General features: G+C 51.8%; 1 protein-coding gene and 1 long non-coding RNA gene across 5 annotated transcripts in view; one reads left to right on the top strand and one right to left on the bottom strand.

The window, feature by feature from the left end:
• The window catches only part of LOC148221394 (uncharacterized), a 13,779-nt gene extending 6,218 nt beyond the window's left edge, over window positions 1-7,561 (bottom strand). The window contains exon 1 of the long non-coding RNA XR_015808098.1: window positions 7,111-7,561. This is a non-coding gene — a long non-coding RNA (uncharacterized LOC148221394). The remainder of the gene's footprint in view (window positions 1-7,110) is intronic.
• Window positions 6,266-20,843, top strand: part of MVB12B (multivesicular body subunit 12B) — a 54,380-nt gene continuing 39,802 nt past the window's right edge. Inside the window, exons 1-5 of one of the 4 annotated variants that reach the window (XM_088177673.1) lie at window positions 6,266-6,301; window positions 10,808-10,893; window positions 11,938-12,060; window positions 16,853-16,960; window positions 19,966-20,062. In XM_088177673.1, the coding sequence (XP_088033799.1) occupies window positions 11,947-12,060; window positions 16,853-16,960; window positions 19,966-20,062 (319 nt within the window). In that variant the 5' untranslated portion in view covers window positions 6,266-6,301; window positions 10,808-10,893; window positions 11,938-11,946. Of the gene's footprint in view, window positions 6,302-6,567; window positions 6,679-10,775; window positions 10,894-11,937; window positions 12,061-16,852; window positions 16,961-19,965; window positions 20,063-20,843 lie in introns of those variants that run through there. The other 3 variants (XM_014880061.2, XM_088177674.1, XM_088177672.1) reach the window with 3 other exon arrangements.

The following is a 20,843-nucleotide window of genomic DNA, read 5'->3' as shown; positions in this document are numbered from 1 at the left end:
CCTCCATTTTGTTAGATGATTGTGGGTTAAGGGAAAATTTTGCTTTCACATAAATGGAAGGTTTCTGGCTAACCATGGGAGTCTGGTCACTGAGGGAACTGTACCTCTGCACATTTTGGGGTGCAGGGAAAGCCCTGCTCCCCTCTTTGCCATTGCCAGTGAATTGAATAAAGCAGCTGTGACTCATCTGCTCCTGCTGCTGGAGCTGACACACGCCAATGTGCAGGATGGAACCTCACTGGAGGTTTTTATACCATCTGTATTTGCAACATGAACATTTCAGCCAATGTGGCATTTTGGAGGGTGGTGTGTTGCAGGGTTGGTGCTGGCAGTGTGTGGGTCAGGTTGCTGCAGGTTCAGCTGCAATGTCCTGTCAATAATTTCCTGCTCAGGTGCTGAGCAGCCACTGGGTTTGTTGGCTCATTGAGCCCACACAGCTCTGAAACAACAGAAAAACAGTTTTTGATCTCTTGCTGCTGGCCTCTGCCTGAACAGCATAAAGCAGGAGGCAAACCCACAGCAGCTCTTCTGCAGTGTCACTGTAATATGGATGGTGTTTACTGTCACTCATGAGGTGGAGGGAGCAGAAGGTGGGGCTGGATGGGACAAGGCATTTCTCCTTCAGTGAACTGCCACAGCAATGGCCTCTGTCCTGCTGAGAACAGGCACAGGCCATCACATCTGGGGGATGCAGGGTTTCTGGGAAGCTCCAGCCAGAAGCAAGGGCAATAACTGCCCTAATGGCTACACCAACCTCACACTCAGAGCTGCCCAGCAGCTGGGGCTTCTGCATGAACAGCTGGCCATGGTGGATTTAGGTTTTCCCATTGCTGAGCTTGTACCCCCATCTCTGGCCATAAGAAATTGAAATTTCTCAGCTGTGGGTTTGATCGGGCTGCTTTCTGCCCTTGCCCAAGGATGTTGTGATGCCCTTGGATCAGTGACCTGTCTGGGGACAGCCAGCTGAGAATGGAGAATATCTTGCTGCTCCTGATGACCCTTCATTAAGGATGTTGGGATTGCAATTTTTCTGGTCTCCCAGTGATACAGTAATTGTCCAGCTTGCTGGGGTGCTAATATGCACAAGCTGCAGTAGCCAAGGAACCAAACAGCAGTGTCTAAAGATGCCAGCTGGCCTGGGAATTGCCATGGAAGGAGTCAATGTGCTCTTGAAGGAGGGGATGGGGCCCCTGGCATTCCCTGGTGCTGCTGCACAGGGGGACAGCTTGGGGCTAGACAGGGCTGCAAAATCCCTGGCTGCTGCAGCTTAACCAGTGTGTGAATTACTAATTTCGGTTTAAGGGAAACAAGGGGTGCTGCCTGTGGCCCTGCTTTTGGGAGCTGTAAGACCAGAGCTGGGTCCTGCACAGTTAAATGGAGAAGGGGCTGCACCCAAACAAAGTGCTGCAAAGGCAGCTGAGCTGTGAGGAACTTCCCAGTACCACTGCCAAATGGTCACCTATTAACTGACTGCCTGGCATTCCTCTGTGCAAACAGGAGCACTGGAATGCTGTCTGCTGCCAGCGTGTTCCTGGGGCAGCAGCTCTGCAGCCCTGGTAGCCACATCCGTGGGTTTCCCTGGCACAGATCCACAGGGAAGGGCACGGACGGGCAGAGGGTGCTGGGGACAGCACCGACCCCGAGTGAGAAAATAAAGCAAACAGGAGCATTTCATCAGAGGAGGCCTGCAAAGAAAACATTATTTCCTCAAATGTGTTCATCATTCAAAATTGTTCAAGCAAAGGTTTCCATCGTGCTGTGGCCATTACTCATAATCTGAGGATCTGGATGTGTGGCTCTCCTTGGTAATTAGCTGCATGGCGTTCTCTCTGCCCTCCATTTGGTGCAGCAGCAGCCCTGCTGTAGTCCCGAGGTGTCTGCACACAACAGACAGGGCTGCTCCTGGCTCTGGGGCCCTGAAACAGGACCAGATTCCATCCCTGTACACAGTGCCAGTGCCTGTGCACCCTGGGCCAGAGGTTCCCTGTGACCCTGGCAAGTCACCTCTGTCCTGGCCAAAGCCACCACTGCTTTGGCCACGATGTTACATAAATCAGTTTTCTCTGGTAGGATTGCTGTATATTGGTATCCTGTACATCATCACTGAAATACAAATGTGACAACTTACCTAGTGCTTAGTAACAACTATGGGATAGAAAAGTTAATGGGAAATAGATCAAGAAACCACTTTTTCAAAACTGCCTCATCTATTTCAGGGTAGGTGCCTGGGTTAAAGGAGATTAGGACTTCCTCACTTTTTTTAGAATAATCAAGGTGTAAACTAGAAATATAGGAGGGAAGTTCTGGCTGAAAAGAGATATTTTGGAGCACCAAATTAGAGGCAGCAGGGTAAACCTACCTTCAAGAAACCTTAAAACCAGGCAGCAGCTGAGCTGTGACCTGCAGCAACTCCAGCATGAAATGAAACTCTGGGCTGATTTTCCTCCAAAGACAAGCATGGAAAACATGGAATGTGCAGCACAATTGCACTACTATGCTAAATGTGGCTATGGAGAGACAAATTCCTGCAGCACAAAGGATTTTAAAGGACTTTAGCTTTCAGGCAGGATGAGGATGCAGGATCCTTTACAGCTAGTTTTCCCCTGAGAACTGGGATCCTTTTTGATGGTGAAGTCTGACCAAGGCTCGCTGGGAGTTCCTGTTGCCCTTGGGAGCAGCATGAGCAGCAGCACTGGGCCAGTGACCTTGTGCTAGCCACAGGACTGTATATTGTCTTTCCTCAGCTGAAAGTGTAGAAACCTGTGCACTGTTATTCCTTAGAGGTGGTATCTGGAACAGACAGATTTTGCTGTTACAAAATGATTGAAATGTAAAGAGGGTGCTGGGGATTGACCACTGTGTCCTATCTCGGTGCAGTCCCTGACTGAGGAGCAGATCAGGCTGCCCCATTGGGGTGCTCTGAGGCTGGAGATGCCAGGACAGGGGCCCTGCTGTCCTGCACGGCCAAGCCACAGCCCCTTCCTCGCTGACTTTCCCCATGGAGAGTGCGAGTTGCAGTGTGCTGGGCAGGACCTGGCCACAGCCAGCACTGGGGTCTGGCCACAGCACTGGGCTTCCTCTGGAACAGCTGTGGCATTGGCTCCCCAGGCACCTTCTTCACCCCCACAAACGCTGCCAGCACACCAGTGTGACAGCAGAGCTGTGGCCAGTACGGAGCCCTGAGGAGTGGCACCAGCAGTCCCTGCCGTGCTGTGGCAGTCACACGGGGCAGGGGGGCACCAACAGAGCACGTCCTGCACAGCTGACAGACCCAGCTGGCATGCACGATTCTTTGGAACAGCGTTCTGAAGATCTGAGTTCTGGCAGCCATCCACAGGGATAAGCGAGCCATGTTTGTGCAGCCACAGCAACAGCGCCAGGGCCAAGGCTCCAAAATTCCCCCTATTGGGTGTCCTGTGAAGATGACACCGGTGTGAACTGGACAGCACGCACAGGACTGCAGAACCTGTGAGAAAAGACATGTTCTGAAATAAAGAGGAGTAAACAAATGGATCTTGAAAAAGATGGATGTAAAATATTCATAGGAAAGCATTATACTTGTAAATATTTATGCTTTTGAGTAACTTTACACAGATAGATGAACCAACTGCAGTGTAGCTGTGATTCATGTACCCAACACCCAGTATTCGCTGATTCAGAGCCAGGCTGTGCCCTGTGGAGCAGCACAATGGGGCTTTTCCCAGATCCAAAGCTGCCGAGGTTTAAAGGTGCCTGCGGGCAGAGGTGCCAGCACTTGCCCCGGGCGCTGCGAGGGCAGCAGATAAACCGTGCTGGGAAGTGACTCTCTTTGGAAAACATGTTATTGCAGATCAGCCACAGACACGTTGGGATATATGCTTGCAGTGAATCTTTGAATATTTTGTGGATACTAAGCAGCAATTAGAGTCTTCCTTTGGAATCAATTCATTTCCTACCACCGTGGTAGCAGGGAGGATCTTATTGAAACTCTCGGATTTTTAATATTATTACACTAAAGACTCTCTCAGTATCAGCATCTCCGTGGGGGAGCATTAGCACACTGTAATGTGTAACAACTTCTCCAGTTCAGGAAATCTTCTTGTATTTGTAATAGGACATTTGGGGCATATATTATGTATGGGACATATATTTCTCATTTCCACCAGGCATCATCTTTTCTTCTCTCTAAATTACTCTCCAAATCAAAAAAATGCATTGTATTCCTTATCGCTCAAAATATATATATATATTTTTAATCTTTGGATGCAGAAGCCACTAACAGCCATGTGGGCTGTACTCAGTAGAGCCAGGGAGCCTTGGTCAAACAGGGAGGGAATGGAGGTGCCATTCAAAACACTCACTTATTGCCATGCTTCAGCAAGCACCAGTCTCAAAACGCTTTACTGGAGAGAAGCACCAGTCAGGACAGGAGGAAGGGTTGGTCTCAGCCCAGACTTGTGTCCAGGATGAAGCAGGACACCAGTTTCTGTTGTTTGCTTTATGGACAGGAACACAAAACCACTAATGTGTACGTTGCCTTCCAGACAAACCTCTCACACACTGACTAATCACAGCTCTCACTGTTGTGCTTGGTAGTAAGTCTGACCACACCAGGATGGAGAGCAAGGAGCTGAAACAGCCCTGAGGATCAAACCCAGGAGCTGCCCTGGTCCTCACAGCAGCACCTACAGCCCAGCCACGGCTGGGCACGGGAAACGCTTGGCCAGCCGAGCTCCTGTGCACCCCAGGGAGCAGAGAGGTGCCAAAGCAGCCTGGAGACACCCACGGAAGGAAAGAGGAGGCTTGTTGGCTCAGCCACTCCTGCTGGCTCAGATTGGCTGCAGCAATGTAGAGACAGTCCAAACAGGATGGAAGACACGCACCATTATCTAGGTGAGAAAGGAATAGGCTGAGCAGAATTCCCCAAAAGATGGACAAATCAAGCAAAAGACAATGGGAGAGGGGGAAAAAAAAAATCAAAAGGGAATTAGTATTTCAGTTAAAGGCAGAATATCAAGGAAACACCCTGTGACCATGGAGATGGACCCTCTGATAAATGCACCACCCTGCCACGTGCTACCCGGTTTAGTCTATGGGAGGAAATTCGGGTGTCTGAGCAAGATCCTTCTCCTCTTTTAAGTCACAAAGGCCAGGCTCCCCACACAAAGAAAACCCTGGCTCATGGAAAATAGAGTAAACCAGTTCTACAAAGGATGAGGGAGACCATCTGCTCCAAGGGAATGACTGAATAATGTCTGATAAGAGCTTCAGGGAGGGCTACCGGCTTGACCATTAACAAAAATTCTCCAAGCTGTTCTTAACTCCTTGGTATTGTAGTTTTCACTGTTATCTTCACAGAATCTCTTGCTGCACTTCAGACACATCACTTCTCAGTCTCTCACAAAAGGGAGCAGGTTTCTGCCCTTCTCTTTAATTCACATACACATTAACATGTTTCTGTCCCTCCCTTATTTCCTTCGTCACCCCAGGATTTTTTTCTTTTGCTTTGGATTAGCAGCTCCAACTCTGTCTTGCACCAAAGGCTGCTGATGTCAGCCTCTACACCCATGGGGCTGCTCTGCAGACGCTCGTTGTTCACCTTGCTCTAGGGAAGGTGCTCAAAAGGCGGTGCAGGACAGGTGCAGGATTGGTTCAGGTAGTGACGGCTATGGGCCATGCTGCTGCCCCGCGCTACGCTGCCATTGACATCACCTGCTAACTCAGTGAGTGCGCTGTCAGTTTCAACACCGGCACGTGTTAACGCTGAGCAGAACCAGACCCTCTGTTCAGGATCTTTTCTGTGCTGTGAGTGGATCCCAAAGCTGCCGTTACCGGGCCAGGCAGGCAAACCCTGAACACTTTGAACCATATCTTTGTTTTTCAGGCCATGGTGAGATAGAGCATCGAGTATCTTAATGAATTGAAGGTAGCTCCTGAAAGCGCTCATGGCTCCCAACACCAGGCACTTCTTGACAAGATAACCAGCTCGTTTGACACCATGTGCCCTTCTCAACCCGCCGCAGCTGCTGCCCATCTGGGCGCAGCCCGTTTTAGAAGGCAGGAGGTTACATTGGCCAAATCACGGCTATTCAGCCATTTCCACCTGGCACCTCCCGTGTGCTCCGGGTGGCGGAGGCTGTTCGGAGCGCGCTGGGGAGCTGGGCCGGGCTCTGCTGCGTTCCCCGGGCAGGGAGGTTCTGGCGAGGTGCGGCCCCGGCTCCGCGGGGCCGTGACGGGGCCGAGCTCCGGGGCCCGGGGCCGCGGGCGGGGCGGGCCGGGCGGAGCGGCAGGAGGGAGGGAGGAAAGCAGCGCAGCAGCCGCGGTGAGTGTCCCGTGGGCCGGGCCGGGCCGGGCCGCAGCGCGGGGCTGGGGGCTCGGGCGGGGGTCGCGGGGCGGTGCGGGGGCCGGGCCGGGCGGGGCGGGATCCGGGCCCTGCGCGCCGCGGTCCGGCCGCGGTGGGCGCGGAGCGGCGGCGGCCCCAGCCCCGGCCCCATCCCGAGCTCCGGGCCTGCCCTGCCCGCGGTGCGCTCCGCTCCCCGCTCCGCTCCCCGCCCCGCCCGCTCCGCCCGGGCCCGCAGGCCGCTCCCCCGCCGCCGCTCCTCCCGCCGGGCCGCGCCGCGCCGGCCCCGCCGGGCGATGAGGAGCTGCTTCTGCCTGCGCCGGGGGAGCCGCGACCCGCCGCCCGCCGCACGGGCAACAGTTAAGTGTCCCTGCAGCCGCCGCGGCCCCGCTGCCGGCCCGGGCCCGGGCCCGCCCGGCTCCCGCGGCTCCTGCGGCCCGGCCCGGCCCGGTGCGGCGGGGGAAGGCGGCGGCGGCGCTGGCATGGGCGGGGCGGGCGGGCTCAGCTCCCCGGGCCGGGGCTGCCGGGGCCGGCCGGAGCGGGGACCGGGCGCCTGGGCCGGGCCGGAGCGCCCCCGTGGCCTCCGTGAGACCCGGCGGCTTCTCCGGGGCTGGGGCAGCTGCAGGAGCGGCCCCGGGAAGCAACCGTGGGGTAGAGCCGCGGTGACCTTGACCTGCTCCGGGATTTGCTGTACATTCTTCTTGTTAGAGGAAATTACAAAACGCCCCTCTGTCTCGTGTGGTCTTTTGCTGCGTTTGTAGCATGGGCCTACGTGAGTGCCCGTTTCTTACCTGTGCTCAGTGCATGGCTGGAGCTGTGACACTGGCTGGCTTCTTACAGCCTGGCTGGAGCAGCGACACACACTTGCTGTGTCCTAAGTACTCGTGCCTTTCATCACGGAGGCTTGCAAGCTTTCTCGGAGGTTTCTGGAGAGATTTTTAAAGGTCCACCAATCTTCAGTGTTGTCTGCACGTTCCCAGAGCTGAGGCATTCTCAGCTTGGTCACAGTAACGCTGAAACCAGACAGGCTGGGTGTCAGCAGGTGTGTGGCTGCTCTGGCTAAAGCTTGGGTTTCTCCATTTTGTGTTTTATTTTAACTGAGTGGGAACGTTCTCATCTATTACTTAGGGAGCCTGTGTGTTGTGCTGCAGTTTGGCAGTATCATTCCTGTAATTTTTAGCTGGGATGGCCTTCCCTTCTATATGAAGGCGTCACTCGAGCTTCTGGAGGTGTGAGGTGAAACAGACAGCATCTCCCTGTGGTACCACGTGCATCTCTGACAAAGCGAATCCCAGGGTTAAGGGTACCGGCAGCCCCCAGGGACCTGTTCTTAGCTCTACCAAGACAGAAGTAACCGAACTGAATGTTATTTCGGTATTGCTGCCCTGGTGCAAGGTCAGCTGTGTGCCAAAACCTATTTTGGTTTGAAACAGGACACTCTTCTGAAATGTGTGTCCCCAGTTAGGAGTGTTGTGAAACAATACAAGGTCTCGATTTTGCTCATTCTGTCTCTTAAGTTCCTGTTTCCATCCCATACAGTCACAAGGTGTAGATTTTGCAGCTGGTGCAGGGCAACTGTCTCGTAGGGAGCCTGTGCGCAGGGGTGATTCCAGGCATGCCTTCGATGGTGGTGAAATGTGACACTGAAATTCTTCCTGCTGCTGGTGGTGGCCTCCAAGGCCCTGGTGCTGATTGCCACTGCGGGCTCCTGTTTCTGTGACTGAGGCTTGTCCTGTTCCATGAGCAGGAAGGGAAGGTTGGCCGGGGCTGTGTCTGGTCCCCGGTGGGAGGTGTGCAGGGAGCTGGGCAGTGTGGCTGTGCCTTCCTGCAGGGCTTGGAGCGCTGTGTCTGCTTTGGTCTGTGGGACCATTTCCCACACACTGCAGGGGCGCAGTGAGGTAGTTGTGTTTTTTTGGTTGTTTTTTTTTTCCCATTCTTGACTTAGCTCATACTTTTCTGCCTGTGCGAAGAGCAAGCCAGTGTCAAAGTGCAGGGCTTGTAGTTGGAGGAAGAAACAATAACACCATTCTCCCTCTAAGTCCCTGGCTATTTAACTTCAGAGCTTGACCTGCTTTGCCGGCAGCGTGATGTTTCTGTAGCAAATACATTGAAAGGCCTGATCTGGTCATGTACCCACCAGCTCTTGAACTTGTTGAAAAGGAACACTGAGAGCAGAAAATGGTCTAGAAACTCACAATAATGCATTCATTTCTGAAAGCGAGTTCTTGTGCTGTATGTGTGTCCCAGCCAGAGCCCAGCAGTGTGTGTGGTCAGTCACGTCAGTGCAGCCAGCAGAAAAGTATGCCTAGGGTAAACTAATAAAGGCAGATGAGCTAACAAGGAAATGGGAGAGAACAAGCAAAAAGGCTATAAACAGACGAACTTGGGAATGCTGGCAGAAGGGAAGGTGTGTGTGACTATGGACATGGGTTGTGGGAAGAAGGCTGTGCCAGAAACCAGAAGGCCTCTGCTACAGCTGGGTGTCAGGATCCCTGGGACACTACTCCTGCCTCGAGGCATGTCTGGCTCCAGGGTTGGGAAGCTTTCAGGATAGAGCAGCATGGTGGCTGCTTGTCCAAGAGTGCATCCTGTCCATCTCGTCCTGCAGCCATCCCACCCTGCTCTGCTGTGTGCTGATGGGGACTGGTGCTGGCAGGATGTACAGGGACTTTTTTTGTTAGAGACACATTCTTTCCCCACTGGATTTGTTTGTCCCCACAGTGTTCTGAAGCTTCTTCCTTCCCCAGAGCTCACATCCGGCTTCCTTTGGCTGCTGGGGTGTGCTGGGGACTGGATGGCCAGAACAACTTCCAGGGAGCATGCTCCCCACTAATGGGAAAAATGTTCTTATTGTTTTGGCCTGTTCCCGGAATAACCCTGCAGTGAGTGGTTTGGCACAGGCAGCTCACTGCAGGATGCCATAGGCAGGGCTGAGTGCTCGGCCACTCTGATGGCAGGTGGGCATGCAGGTCAAACTCACGTTGCTAAAGAGAATTAAAATAACAAGCTGCCTAATGGAGGTATTTATAGAATCCCTCTCCTTAATTTAATCCTGCTCCTTTCACTGTTTGTTTTTTTTTCATTTTTAAGTTAAAAAACACAGTGGAAAAGAAACCAAAGTTTGTTGACACTCTCGTGGAGAAGTGCAGTGTAACTAATCTGTGTGATTGCCCAGCCAGAGACTCCCCTCTGACCCGTGCAGGGTTCACAGAAACATTTCTCCCGGTGTGCAACTGACTTCTGCTGCTCCACGTGTGTTCCAGGTGCATCCTCAGTGTGGCTGCCCTGGTGTGGCACAGCCTGGCCGTGCTGCAGGTTTGCTTGCTGGGCTGGTGCTGTGCCCTCCATCGCTGTGGGCACAGGGCAGAGGAAGGTGCTGGGCTCGCTGGGCAGGGGAGCTGGGTGGCCCTTGCTGCAGCAGGGGCTGCTCAGGACCCTGGGCTGGTGCTGCCCCCGCGGTGTCCACCATGGGCAGGCAGAGAGCCCCACGGCCAGCGCTGCCTCCATAGAGGGGCTTTGTGTGAGCCAGCACACAGTGAGGATTGATGCCATTTCCCCTCCCCCTGTGCAGAGCAGGGCTGCAAATGGCTCCCACAAAGGTGCCCTTCTTCCTTTGCTGAGACAGCGTGCCAGCTGAGGGGGAGGCAGCACACTGCGGGTTGGAGCACCCACCCCTCCTTCTGTGCTGGTGCTGGGCACCCCCTCGTCCTCAGCCTTGCCCAGGCTGACCTGGCAGCTGCTCAGGTTCCTGCTGGAGCAGCTGAGCCTCCAGCATGGTGAGACAGGGCCTGGCAGCGTTCAGCAGCAGGCACTTCACTTCATCAGGGCACGTTTGGTGTGAGCAGATCTGCTTCCCTGCACTGCAGCTGTGTGGGAACCTGTGTGGTGTCCTGAACACGCTGGGGAATATCATCACTTACCTGGATTTCAGTTCAAAATGGCCTAAGAGAAGCTTATGTCAGCATTCATTACCTCCCAGCTCCTCCCAAAATGTAGTAACAAGTCACCACACTACTGAGTGACTTGGAGAAGTTTCAGAAAACGTTCATGCAGAACAGATTGTAAGATCTTTGTTCAATTCACATTACGTTTGTTCCATGCTGTATGTTTGAGGTTCTGCATTATTTGTGAGGCCTCTGGATGAGCTGTGGGGTGGCACAGGGTCTGTCATGGCTGTGCCAGTGCCTCCAGCATTCCTGCAGCATTCCTGTGCTCCTTGCCCACTCTGAGGACAGGGATCCTGCTGGGAGAGGGGGCCTTACCATCGTGCTCGAAGGTTTGAGCTGCTCTGGGAGTGAAGAGGGTTGGCTCTGCTCTGTGCTGGTGCCAAAGCAGAGCTCTCTCTCCTCTGGTTCATCAGCAATAGTGTTTGCACCGTTACTGCTCACTAGCACATGTTGTTTTGGACTCCTCAAGTAGTCTGGCTGTTCATTTGACATTATTATTATTTACATAGGGCCCAGACTTGCTCTCTTTTATTGCCTGCAGCACGATGTTTGTTCAGACTGGGCATTGTGAAGTGTAAACCCAGGTCCCACTGGCACCAGTACTCAGCTCTGCCTTTTCTAGAAGCAGTAAGTAACCAGCCATCTCCATGGCCTAGAAATGCTGGGGTTCGATTGCTCTGAGGAGGGAATTGAATCCGGCAGCTCTGGTTCACGGCTTGTCTGGCTGTGCAGCAGTGATGCTTGTGTACACAGAGCACTGCCCTTTTGTCTTGGGGTGCGTGGGGGGTGATTTCCTGGGGCATTCCTGCCTGAAAGCCAGAGAAGATTTGCTTTAACTGGCTACTTCTGCAGGAGGCCACATGCTGAGGCAGTGGCACCTTTCCCCATCCTCCACCATGGTCGTTTCAGCCCCTTTCTTGTCCTCTCCTCCTGCTTCCTGCAGCAGCATCCCTCATCCCTCTGAAATTAGTTGGTCTTACCTGCTTCTGTCCTTTCTGCATATCTCCCACCCTTGATGTTCTTGGTGATGTGTCTCTTCTGGAAGATGCTCAGGCCTCCTCAAGGCCTCTCTGCTTTGCACCAGCCCACCCTGTGCTTCCTCTGTGTTCCCTGGTGTGGAGGCTCCCTGCAGCCAGTGCAGTTCTGCATCCAGCGCCAGAGACATCTGTGCTGCTCCTTGAAATCAGTCTGCCTGAGGGGGGTGTGGTGGGACTGACGACTCATGGGGGAACCCCCAGCATGTCTTAACACCCAGAGTGGATGGGGAACCTCCCCATAAAGCCATTAGGAGCACACTTCTTGCTGTTTAAAATGACAGAGCTGCTTCAACCAGCATGACTTGAGGGCGAAATTTACTCTCTTCTGGGGAGAGAAGGGATTGAGCTTTGATTTTCCTGTCATTGCTAGATGGAGACCAGCCCATGGAAGCAACAAAATGAGTCTCAGAGGCTGCCAGCCCAAATTTCTAACCTATTTGGCATTGCACAAGTGTACCCTCTTATCAAAAGCAAATGAAAGTGCAGAAGGTGTGTCTGGCCTAATCCTGTGTTTACCTTGGCCGTCTGTGGTGTGTCAGCACAGGCACTCTGGCATGCATGTGTGCTCTCGGTTCTCTGGCTTCTGGTGGGGTGTGGTGCCCAGCAGCTCTGTAATTCTGCTCCTTTCTCCCAGGACCAGTCCATGATGCCCGAGGTGCGAGACCTCAGCGATGCCCTGCCCGAGCTGCCCCTGGATCCCATCACGGGCGTCGGCGTGGTCGCCTCCCGCAGCCGAGCTCCCACTGGATACGATGTTGTAAGTAGAGCTGCTGCACCCAATGCTTTGGCTTTGCTTTGCTGGGAACAGCACCTCCTCCAGAGAGAACACGCTGTGCTCTGAGGAGTCACTTGGTAGCCAGCTGCCCGCCTTTCAGCCCACAGCACTTGGTGCTTTCCTTCAGCAGAGGGTTGTGGGTGCAAATGTGCCACTTCATCTTTGCCACTGCAGAGAAGCTTAATTTCCTGGAGGAGGGGTTTGCAGAAATAGCTGGCCACTGTGGCAAGCAAATTTAATAATCCTGGTAACATTCATCCTGAAGGAGTCCTAAGTATTGTACAAATTATATCTCTAAATAAATGGATCCCGCATCAGCTGTTTAATCCCACATATCAGCACTGCACAATGATGATGAGAAGCTCCAGAAAGGGAATCAAAGAGTTTTGCATCCAGCTGAAATTGCAAGGGTGATTTTGACAGGCAAAATGCCATAAGGTTTAAACCTTAGAGTTTAGACTCTAACCTCTAAGGTTTGGCAGGAGACTGGCAGCAGGAAAAGGCAGCTGGGTACAGCATAGATGAATGTGTGAATAGATAAAGGGAGGTTGCTGTTGAGCAGCTGCTTGTTCCTTGGATTAGTTGCTGTGTAACCAACAGCAGGATGTTTCTACTCATAGATCAGTGTCCCAAACTGTGAAATATAAAATCCTGACCTTGCAGAGATCTGTAGAGAAAAATTTGGTCTGTAGTTCATCTGCTCGCTTTTTTGTGTGTCCTGCTCCAACTGTGCTGCCTCACACCTTGGGTTTCCAGAGCCACACAGCTTGCATGGTGGGAGTGGAAGCCAGCTGACTTGAGGCTTTACTCACTCCTCTTCAGCTCTGGATCATTGCATACCTTGTTCAGTGTGAAGAAACAAAATGGATCAGGCTGAAGTAAGGACACAAGGGGGGAATTGTGAAAAGGCTCCTTAAAGACCTGGGAGGTTTTTACATTTACTGTGTTTTTCCAAGTGCTCATTACCTGTGTGAGCCAGGCTGTGTAATTAGCTGCTTGCCCTGATAAAGAAGCACGGGACAGTGTGAGACTTCTGATAACAGAATTGCATTTTGCCTAAATGGCTGGGCAGAGAGAGCTCTCACCCCAGATAGCCTGCCTGTGGCTTAATGGGGAGTTGCAGCGCTAACGCAGTTTAAACTAAACAAGATAAAAGAGTCTTCCTGTGGCTTAATCCAATTATGGTGGTGGTGTAATGCTGGTGAATGTGGGTCGTTGTCTCCTCAGGGCACGGTGAGGAGCTGCCTTTGCTCTGGCTCTGCTGCCTCACTGTCTGTTCACAAGGAGCCCTGTCTGCCCTTGGAGCAGTGGGGCAGTGCCTGCTGTGTGCTGTCCCTCCCCAGCACGGCTGCCACACCCTTACCACGTCAGCCCTGCAGTGTGCCTGGGCACTGCCAGCCTTGGGGCAGTGCCTGCTGTGTGCTGTCCCTCCCCAGCACGGCTGCCGTGCCCTTTTCTCCCTTGCCACCCTCACCACATCAGCCCTGCAGAGTGCCTGGGTGCTGCCAGCTGCCCTTGGTGCCCTGTTCCCTGTGCAGCACCTGCTGTCAAGGGTGCCACGCTGATGGCCAGGGGACAGTGGCATGCAGGAGTGTGCTGGCTGTTTGTGAAGGTGGCTGCTCTGTGACTCAGTGCACTGGAGCAGTGTGTGCTATGCTGGGTTGCCACTTCTCCATGACTTCTCTGGAACCTGGTCTGGCCCAGCTGAAAGCATGAAGCTGAATTTGCACAAGGGCACTGCTTAGAGCAGCAGAGAAATCATGTTCTGAGACATGGGCAATGTGCAGAGCTGGGTGGTCTTGGATCTGTGTGTCTGCAGGTATGCAGTTCCCTTAATGAGACACTGACAGCTGATTGCTGTAAAGCCTTGAGGAAGGCAGCTGTGGCAGCTGCATCCCAGAACTGTGCTCCCTAGAGCCCTCATAGTAGAAGTGCACACTGCACCCTGGGAAGGAGAACCACACTCATCTTTTGGGAGCATTAACAGCTGTGTTTCTTGGGATGTTGTAGTCTCCTCAGGGATCCAATGGCTTTGTGTTACTGCTGCATCCTGCAGCATTCAGTTCTACAGGTGGATTCACGGTTGCATGGGATAGTATTTCCTCATGTAGTTTCCCTGGTGGTTTCAAGTTTTGCAATGAAGTAACCAGCTCTTTCTGAGACACTTGTGTTATTTATAGGCTTTTCTAGTTTCCCTTTCATTTTTTTCCTTCTCCAGTTAAGAACTTCATTTTCTCTTTTGTTCCCTCTAAGAGAGATCTCCAGGAGTATGGGTGCTTTACCCCTGGTGTAAATTAAATGCCTAGAGATGTCCAGATCCATTTTGCAGATTCACATGGAGCACCAAGGCTCGGCCTTCTGCCCATCTGGAGCTGGCAGGTGGCACTGCCTGGGTGGATGTCTTGGCAAATGGGCCAGAGGCCTTTTTTCCTCTCTAGCACTTCAGTTACTCCATAATCTCTATTGCCTTTGTGTCTGCGTAGAAAACAAATGCACTGCTGGCACTTGTAATAACTGGCCAGGCCTTTTCACAGCTAAAGCACCAAAGACTTGATTTTGCCAAAATATACAGAGTGTGTCTGAACTTAGATTCCTGAAAATCCAACCAAACTGGCAAGGCTGTGTCTGGGTGGGGTAGAGACGTGGGAGGCAGGAGCTCAGGATGGGAGGGAAGTGTGGTTCCTGTTCTTTGCTGCAGGCTGAGCACCAGCTCCGTGCTGGGGTTTGCTCTGGGGAGCTGCTCACCCAGCAGGAGCAGCCCTGGCTCTGCCAGAGGGGCAGATCACCCTGTGGGGCAGGAGGTTTAAAGGGCCTGCTTGCCAAAGACCTGGGTGAGGTAGCAGTGAGCCCCTTGTGACTGCTGTGCAGCAGGTAGATCACCTGTACGTGCTGGGGTGTCTCTGTCAGGTCCATCTGTGTGTAGCACACGGCTGAGGAGTGTCTGTCCCTGGCTGCATGAGCAGAAGGACCATTCCCCGTGCCCAGGCCACTCTGTGCTCAGTGCCAGGTGCCAGATCCTCTGTCTCACACGTTGCTGGCCTCTCAGCCAAGGAAGGACTGGCCAAGCTGGGGCTCTGGAGTTCCTGTCCTGCTGGCCAGGTCTGCTGCCGCCTGCCCCACTTGGCTCCTGTCCTAGGGCATGCTGATCAGGCACAGCTCTGCTTCCAGAGCTGCTGGGGCTTCTCCTTGCTTGCAGGTGATGCAAGAAATTTCCTGTTTACACTGCTCTATTTTCTTTCCCCATGAGTTTTCTGACAAGTTCATTCATGCTTACCTTTTCCAGGCTTGGAGTTCAAGCTGACCATCCCTATATGGAAGCAGTTTTCCCAAGGAGATTGTTTCCTGAATATCTTTTTACCAGAACTGACTTACCCATCATGGAGGAAGATCCATGTGGATTTTACATATTCCTAAACTAGTAGTTCAGGAAGGATATGAATTCAAGGCATTCAAATAAGCAAAAAATTTCATCAAAATTGTATTGTAAAATGTGTCTGTTTAAAAATCAGGCGTGTTTCTTTGCAGAGGCCTGAACACAGAAGCTGTGTGTGTTGTACAATGGCTTGACCTGAGCTGGGGCTTGTGAGCAGCAGTTGCCAAAATTTGAGGAGCAGTCGGTGCACTTGGTGCTTTGATCAGACTGTCTCTTGTCTCTGCTGCCCTCGGGGTAACTGGAGGCCTTGTCAGCACACAGCTCTTGCTTCCTGTGCCTGGTGCAGTCTCTGCTCAACTAAACATGGGTGCAGAAGTGACAAGTGTCAGCTCTTTGTTATCAGGCTGCTCTGGGGCCAAGGGCTCACTCAGTCTGATTGCAAGAGCCACAGTGGAGCAGTTTGCCCCATCTGAGAGGCTTTAGGCAGAAGTTCAGCTTCTGTGGAGCCCCAGACCGTGCTGGAGTCCATGCTGGAGATGCCATTTGGGTGTGTCTGATGGGGTAGTCTTGTTTCTTCTACTCTTCTCCTTGTGTTTGCCTTCTTGTCTCCTCTCTTACTCGACAAAAAACATTTTGGGGCCAGGGCTCTTAGCAGCTTGCTGTGTGTGTGGTGAGTGCTCAGCTGCTGAGAGCAGAGCCCCTCCCCGGGGCATGGTGCTGCCTCCTGCCCACTCCTTGAGTCAGCTCCAAGTGAGATTTTCTCCTGCCCATCATGGTGTCTCTCCTGTGGAGGGTCCAGGCTCTGTTTCCTTACCCAGCTCCATCACGTGCCATCAGTTCTGCCTGTGGGGTTGCATTGCAGAGGGGCATTTGTGGGGTGTGTCCTCACATGCAGCACTGCTGCTAAAATCCACCAGTGACCAGGGATTCCCCCAGCTGCTGGAAGCAGCTTATTGACCTGAGAGCTGGAACTCCTTGATGGCTTTCCATGAAAATAGTCCAGAGATGGGACTGGGAGAGTCTCTGTGCTCTGTCTTCAGGGACCCTCCTGAAGCACAGCATGCCCGCTGTGCCCTTGTGTGTAGGGTGGTAATGAATGCCTCAATGTGCTGACTTCTCCAAACTATTGTTTGGAGACTGTAACCGAAGTTGCAGTTTCCTCATTAGAGTAGCCTTTGTCAGAGCATCTTTAATCAAGGGTCTCCTGAGAGACAGCATTTTTAGAACTTCTTTTTATACCTCCTCTTGAAAGTTCTTTGCACTGCACCTTGTGAAGAAGCTAATGAGATGCTGTGAAAGTTTGGGCTGCTGTTAATTAGGAGAGGTCTGAGGAAGAAGTACTGCACATGTATTAACTTTATCTTGGCTCACATATCTCCTCTCTCTGTCTCTTCTTTGCAGGTTGCACAAACAGCAGATGGCTTGGATGCTGACCTGTGGAAAGATGGCTTATTTAAATCCAAGGTCACACGGTACCTGTGCTTCACCAGATCATTTTCAAAAGAAAATGTAAGTCCGTTTGCTGAGTGTCTGCATGATTTGCATCTGTGCCTGGTATGCTCTTAACCATAAGATGATTCATTTTATGGAGCCAATTATAATTCAAGCAGGCATTTCGCTGAGTTCGGGTGAGTAAGGAGGCAAGCTGCAATGGCAGAATATTTGCATTTTGTCTGTGTTTCTCATGGAAAGAAATTGCTGACAAAATCTTCTGCAATAAAAGAAGCACAGAAGGGAATGTTTGCATTTCAGCAGCCTCTCACAATCATTTCCTGCTGCAGCACTGGGTGCTGCACACTCATGGCCCTGATTGATGTCCAACCGAATTCCTCACAAAACAAGCAGTGCAGGTAGTGTTGGTGAAGGAAATGTTGGTTTCTGAATCCAGAGGTATCACAGATATTTTATTGCAGCATTAGCTTGCTTTCTTTGTTGGTTGTGGTGCTGATTCTTGAAAATGTGCCCACGTTGTGCATATGCTAGCACATTCTTGTAATCTGGTCTGACTGTTAAGTATGAGCTCCTTGGTGATTAGCAGCAGTTGTCTGCTCACACTTCGTGTGCAGGAGAGGAGACCGTGTGCAGCAAGAGCTTCGTGCATTCTGCTGTGGTTTTGGTTGAGGCTACTGTGAAAACTTTCTTTTTTCTGGAGAAACTGTTGACTTCTGCAATGAATGCACTCCATCTAGTGGGTAATCCTGCTTTTGGTTGTGCTTTGGATATTCACGGCGGCTCAATTGGCAGGGTCTGGAAGGACCATTTTGTACTTGTGCTTTCACCTGGCAGGAACAGAGAAGTGATGGCAGCTTCAGGGGCTGCTCACAGGTCCTGGCAGCTGAGCTGGGGGCTCCAGTTCCCAGCATTTGACCTTTATTCCATCTGCTTCCCTGCCTGCTTCTAGGTGAAAGTAAAACTGCAGAGCTATGGGAAATGCCACTTCCTGGGGTGGATGGGCAATAATTGTGCTTTTTGTCCCAGAGTATGTGCAGCTGCTGGAATAGCAGCCCTGGAATAGGCAGGGAAGCTATTAAATAGGTTTGTGCTGATTTGAATATTAGGTTTATTTGTGGCTACCTGAAATGTGAAGTTGCCAGAAATAATTACAGGACAGGAGCAGCTGCTGTCTGCAGAGATGGTGTGAATGCCCTCAGGTGGTGCCTGTTGAACTTTTGGCAGGAGCCCTGGGCTTGGCATGGTTTGGGAGTACCTTCTTCATATTGATGAGGCATAAATTAAAGCAAAAGTTTCTTCTTCCCTCAGTCCTGTTGGCCACATGGGATATATGATGTGTTTCCCTGTTGGGGGCATCCAGGGGCTAATGGGCCTCAGTTCCCTTGTCTGGGAAGGGAGGGAGGTGAGAGGCTCCTCTCTCTCCCCTGGACACTGATGTGTTGCTGCACTTTGGGTTGGAAGTTTTACCATTCAGGGGTTTCTTTTGTGTGGAACTTTGCTCCTGTAGAAGATGTTGTAGTTAGTAGAGTTAATGCACTTGAGATATCTGGGTTAGAGCAGGGTCAGTCTGCAGTGCCTGTTTAGCAGAATCATCACTCTCAGCACGTTACAGGATCTGAGAACTGTAAGGACATTGCTGTGCCTGAGTGTGGGGAGGCCCTGGAGGGTGACTCTTACAGACTGGGAGCTTTGTGCCCTTTTCTCCTGGGCACATGGCAGAGCTGACTGCCAGGGTTCCAGCAGCTGATGAACTCATTGCAGACACCTCTCCTTCCTGTCTGCTGCTGATGGAGGAGTGATGGGTGGCTCAGCAGAAAGTTGCCATTGATGTAACACACAGCTTAAATAAATAAAACATGAAAGATGAATCAGCAGCAGCTACTTCATCTGCTGCTTGCTGTGCCAGGACCATGTTCACTGACACATTCAGGCTTGGCAGCATCCAGCTTTGCTTGCTCCAAGATGCCCTGGCCAGTCAGAGGCATTGGGGGCTGCCTGGCTTTGACCCCTTCACGTGAGCAGAGGATGTGTGCCACACTCGTGTCTGCTGGGACAGGGCTGCAGTCTGCTGACCCTTCTGGTGAGGAGCTGACCATAAAATGCAGGACCTCCCAAAAATAAACTCAGTCCTGACCCCGCCTTATTTCAGAGCCTGCAAATTTAAATATTTTGTGAATAGTTCAGTGAAATAATCAGTGAGTACAGGTTTGTCTGAAAAACTCTTGCCAGATAAAAAATAAATAAGGTACTTTACAAACAGTAAAACTCAATGACATGGTTTGATGGCTTGGGATTAAATTTTAATTGTTCTCTGTGTTTGTGTTTATAAAGGCTGTACAGTACCTAAAATGTGTTCTTTCATATGTGATTCCAGATTACTGGCAGCAGTGCTGGTTTATCAAAAAATGCAAAGAAAATCTGGTTTCTAAACCTTTGTGGAGGCTGTCACTCTGAATTGAGCTCTGATCTCTTCAAGCCTTGATTAATAGGACAAGGCAGGAGTTCAGAATTCATATGGACTCTAAATGAAGTTTGTTATTCCAAATGGCCTGTGCTTCTGGAGTGTGCTGCATTTGGAGCTAGAACCCTCTCTACTCAGTACTAATTAGCTAATGCATGTAATAACTTTGGCTATGAGTGCATAAGCCATCATCCTGTAATGCTTTCTGCTGTTACTGCCATGGAAATGCCATGTTGCTCTTGTAGGTGTAGAGTGTGTAAGAGCTGAGGTGACCTGCTCAGTGCATGGGCTGGTGGAAGTTGTGCTTGGAATTGCTGTGCCTACAAAAGGAAGAATTTGGCTGTGCTTCCAAGGATCTGGAAGTATGTCAGTGGATGAGGTGCTAGATTTTTGAGTGCCAGCTGTCTGGTATCTCCTAGTCAGTCATTGTTTGGTTCCTGCTGGGAGGACACTTGCAAGGGCTGCCTTGGTGCATTCTTGCCATTTCTAATGTTGTGATCAGATACAAGGACAAGGCATCTCAGGCTTCAGCAGGTGGGAAGATCCGGGATTTAATTTGGTGGCATTATCATAATCCACTGTTTCTTTTCTCTCTCCAAAGAGCCATTTAGGCAATGTCTTGGTGGATATGAAGCTCATTGATATCAAGGACACTTTACCTGTAGGCTTCATGCCCATCCAGGAGACCATTGATACACGTAAGTATCTGTTCCTCAGTCCCTGTCTGCCAGTGCCTGTGTGTCCCAGGCCATGGAGGGTCATTCTCAGCACTTCTGCTCTCTGGGGTGGCATGTGCACATTTAGGGGCAGCTCTGGGCTGTAATAGAACAGCCTTTGGTTTTCTTGTCCTCCTCGGGCTGTTTAATGGGGCTGCCTCTCTGTCTCCACTCACCTGCTAGAGAGTTTCTTTTTTTCAATTTGAAGAGTTGACTGGCCCAGCAGGAGCAGAGCAGCTGTGAGTGTTCAGAAATGCACTGAAAGGAAGGGGGTGTGGGTTTATGCCTGTCCACTGTACATCTCCTGCTGTGAGTGAACAAGGGCTCCTGTCCTGCCAGGAAATGCTGAGGGGGGTCAGGTATATTTGTGCTTGCTGACACAAGGCACAAGTGCAGTGTCCAGGGGGAATAAGGGAATACATCCTTGTTTCTGCATGGGAGAATTGCTTCACTGCACCATATAAATGAGCAGTTCCCAAGCTGTGTGTTCAGCTCCCCTGGGACTTGTGCCAGCAGCAGCTGGAGCCACGTCTGGTGGCAGCCCTGTGTTGTGCAGCAGGCACTGAGGGCTTTGGGCTGGCAGGGGACAAGCCCCATGGGAGTGGAGTGTGAGAGGATGGCAGGACTGGTGCCTGGTGTGCAGCTGCTCATCACACGAGGGCTGGTCCCAGTGCACGTCAGGGATGGAATCCAGGAGTGAGCACAAAGGGGTGACACGAACCTGCTTTACAGACAGTCATTCACCTGAGGCTGCAGCACATGA

The sequence above is a fragment of the Sturnus vulgaris genome, chromosome 22 (assembly GCF_052056855.1).
Source record: "Sturnus vulgaris isolate bStuVul1 chromosome 22, bStuVul1.hap1, whole genome shotgun sequence".
Taxonomy (NCBI): Eukaryota; Metazoa; Chordata; class Aves; order Passeriformes; family Sturnidae; genus Sturnus; species Sturnus vulgaris.
This window is presented reverse-complemented; position numbering and strand designations above follow the sequence as displayed.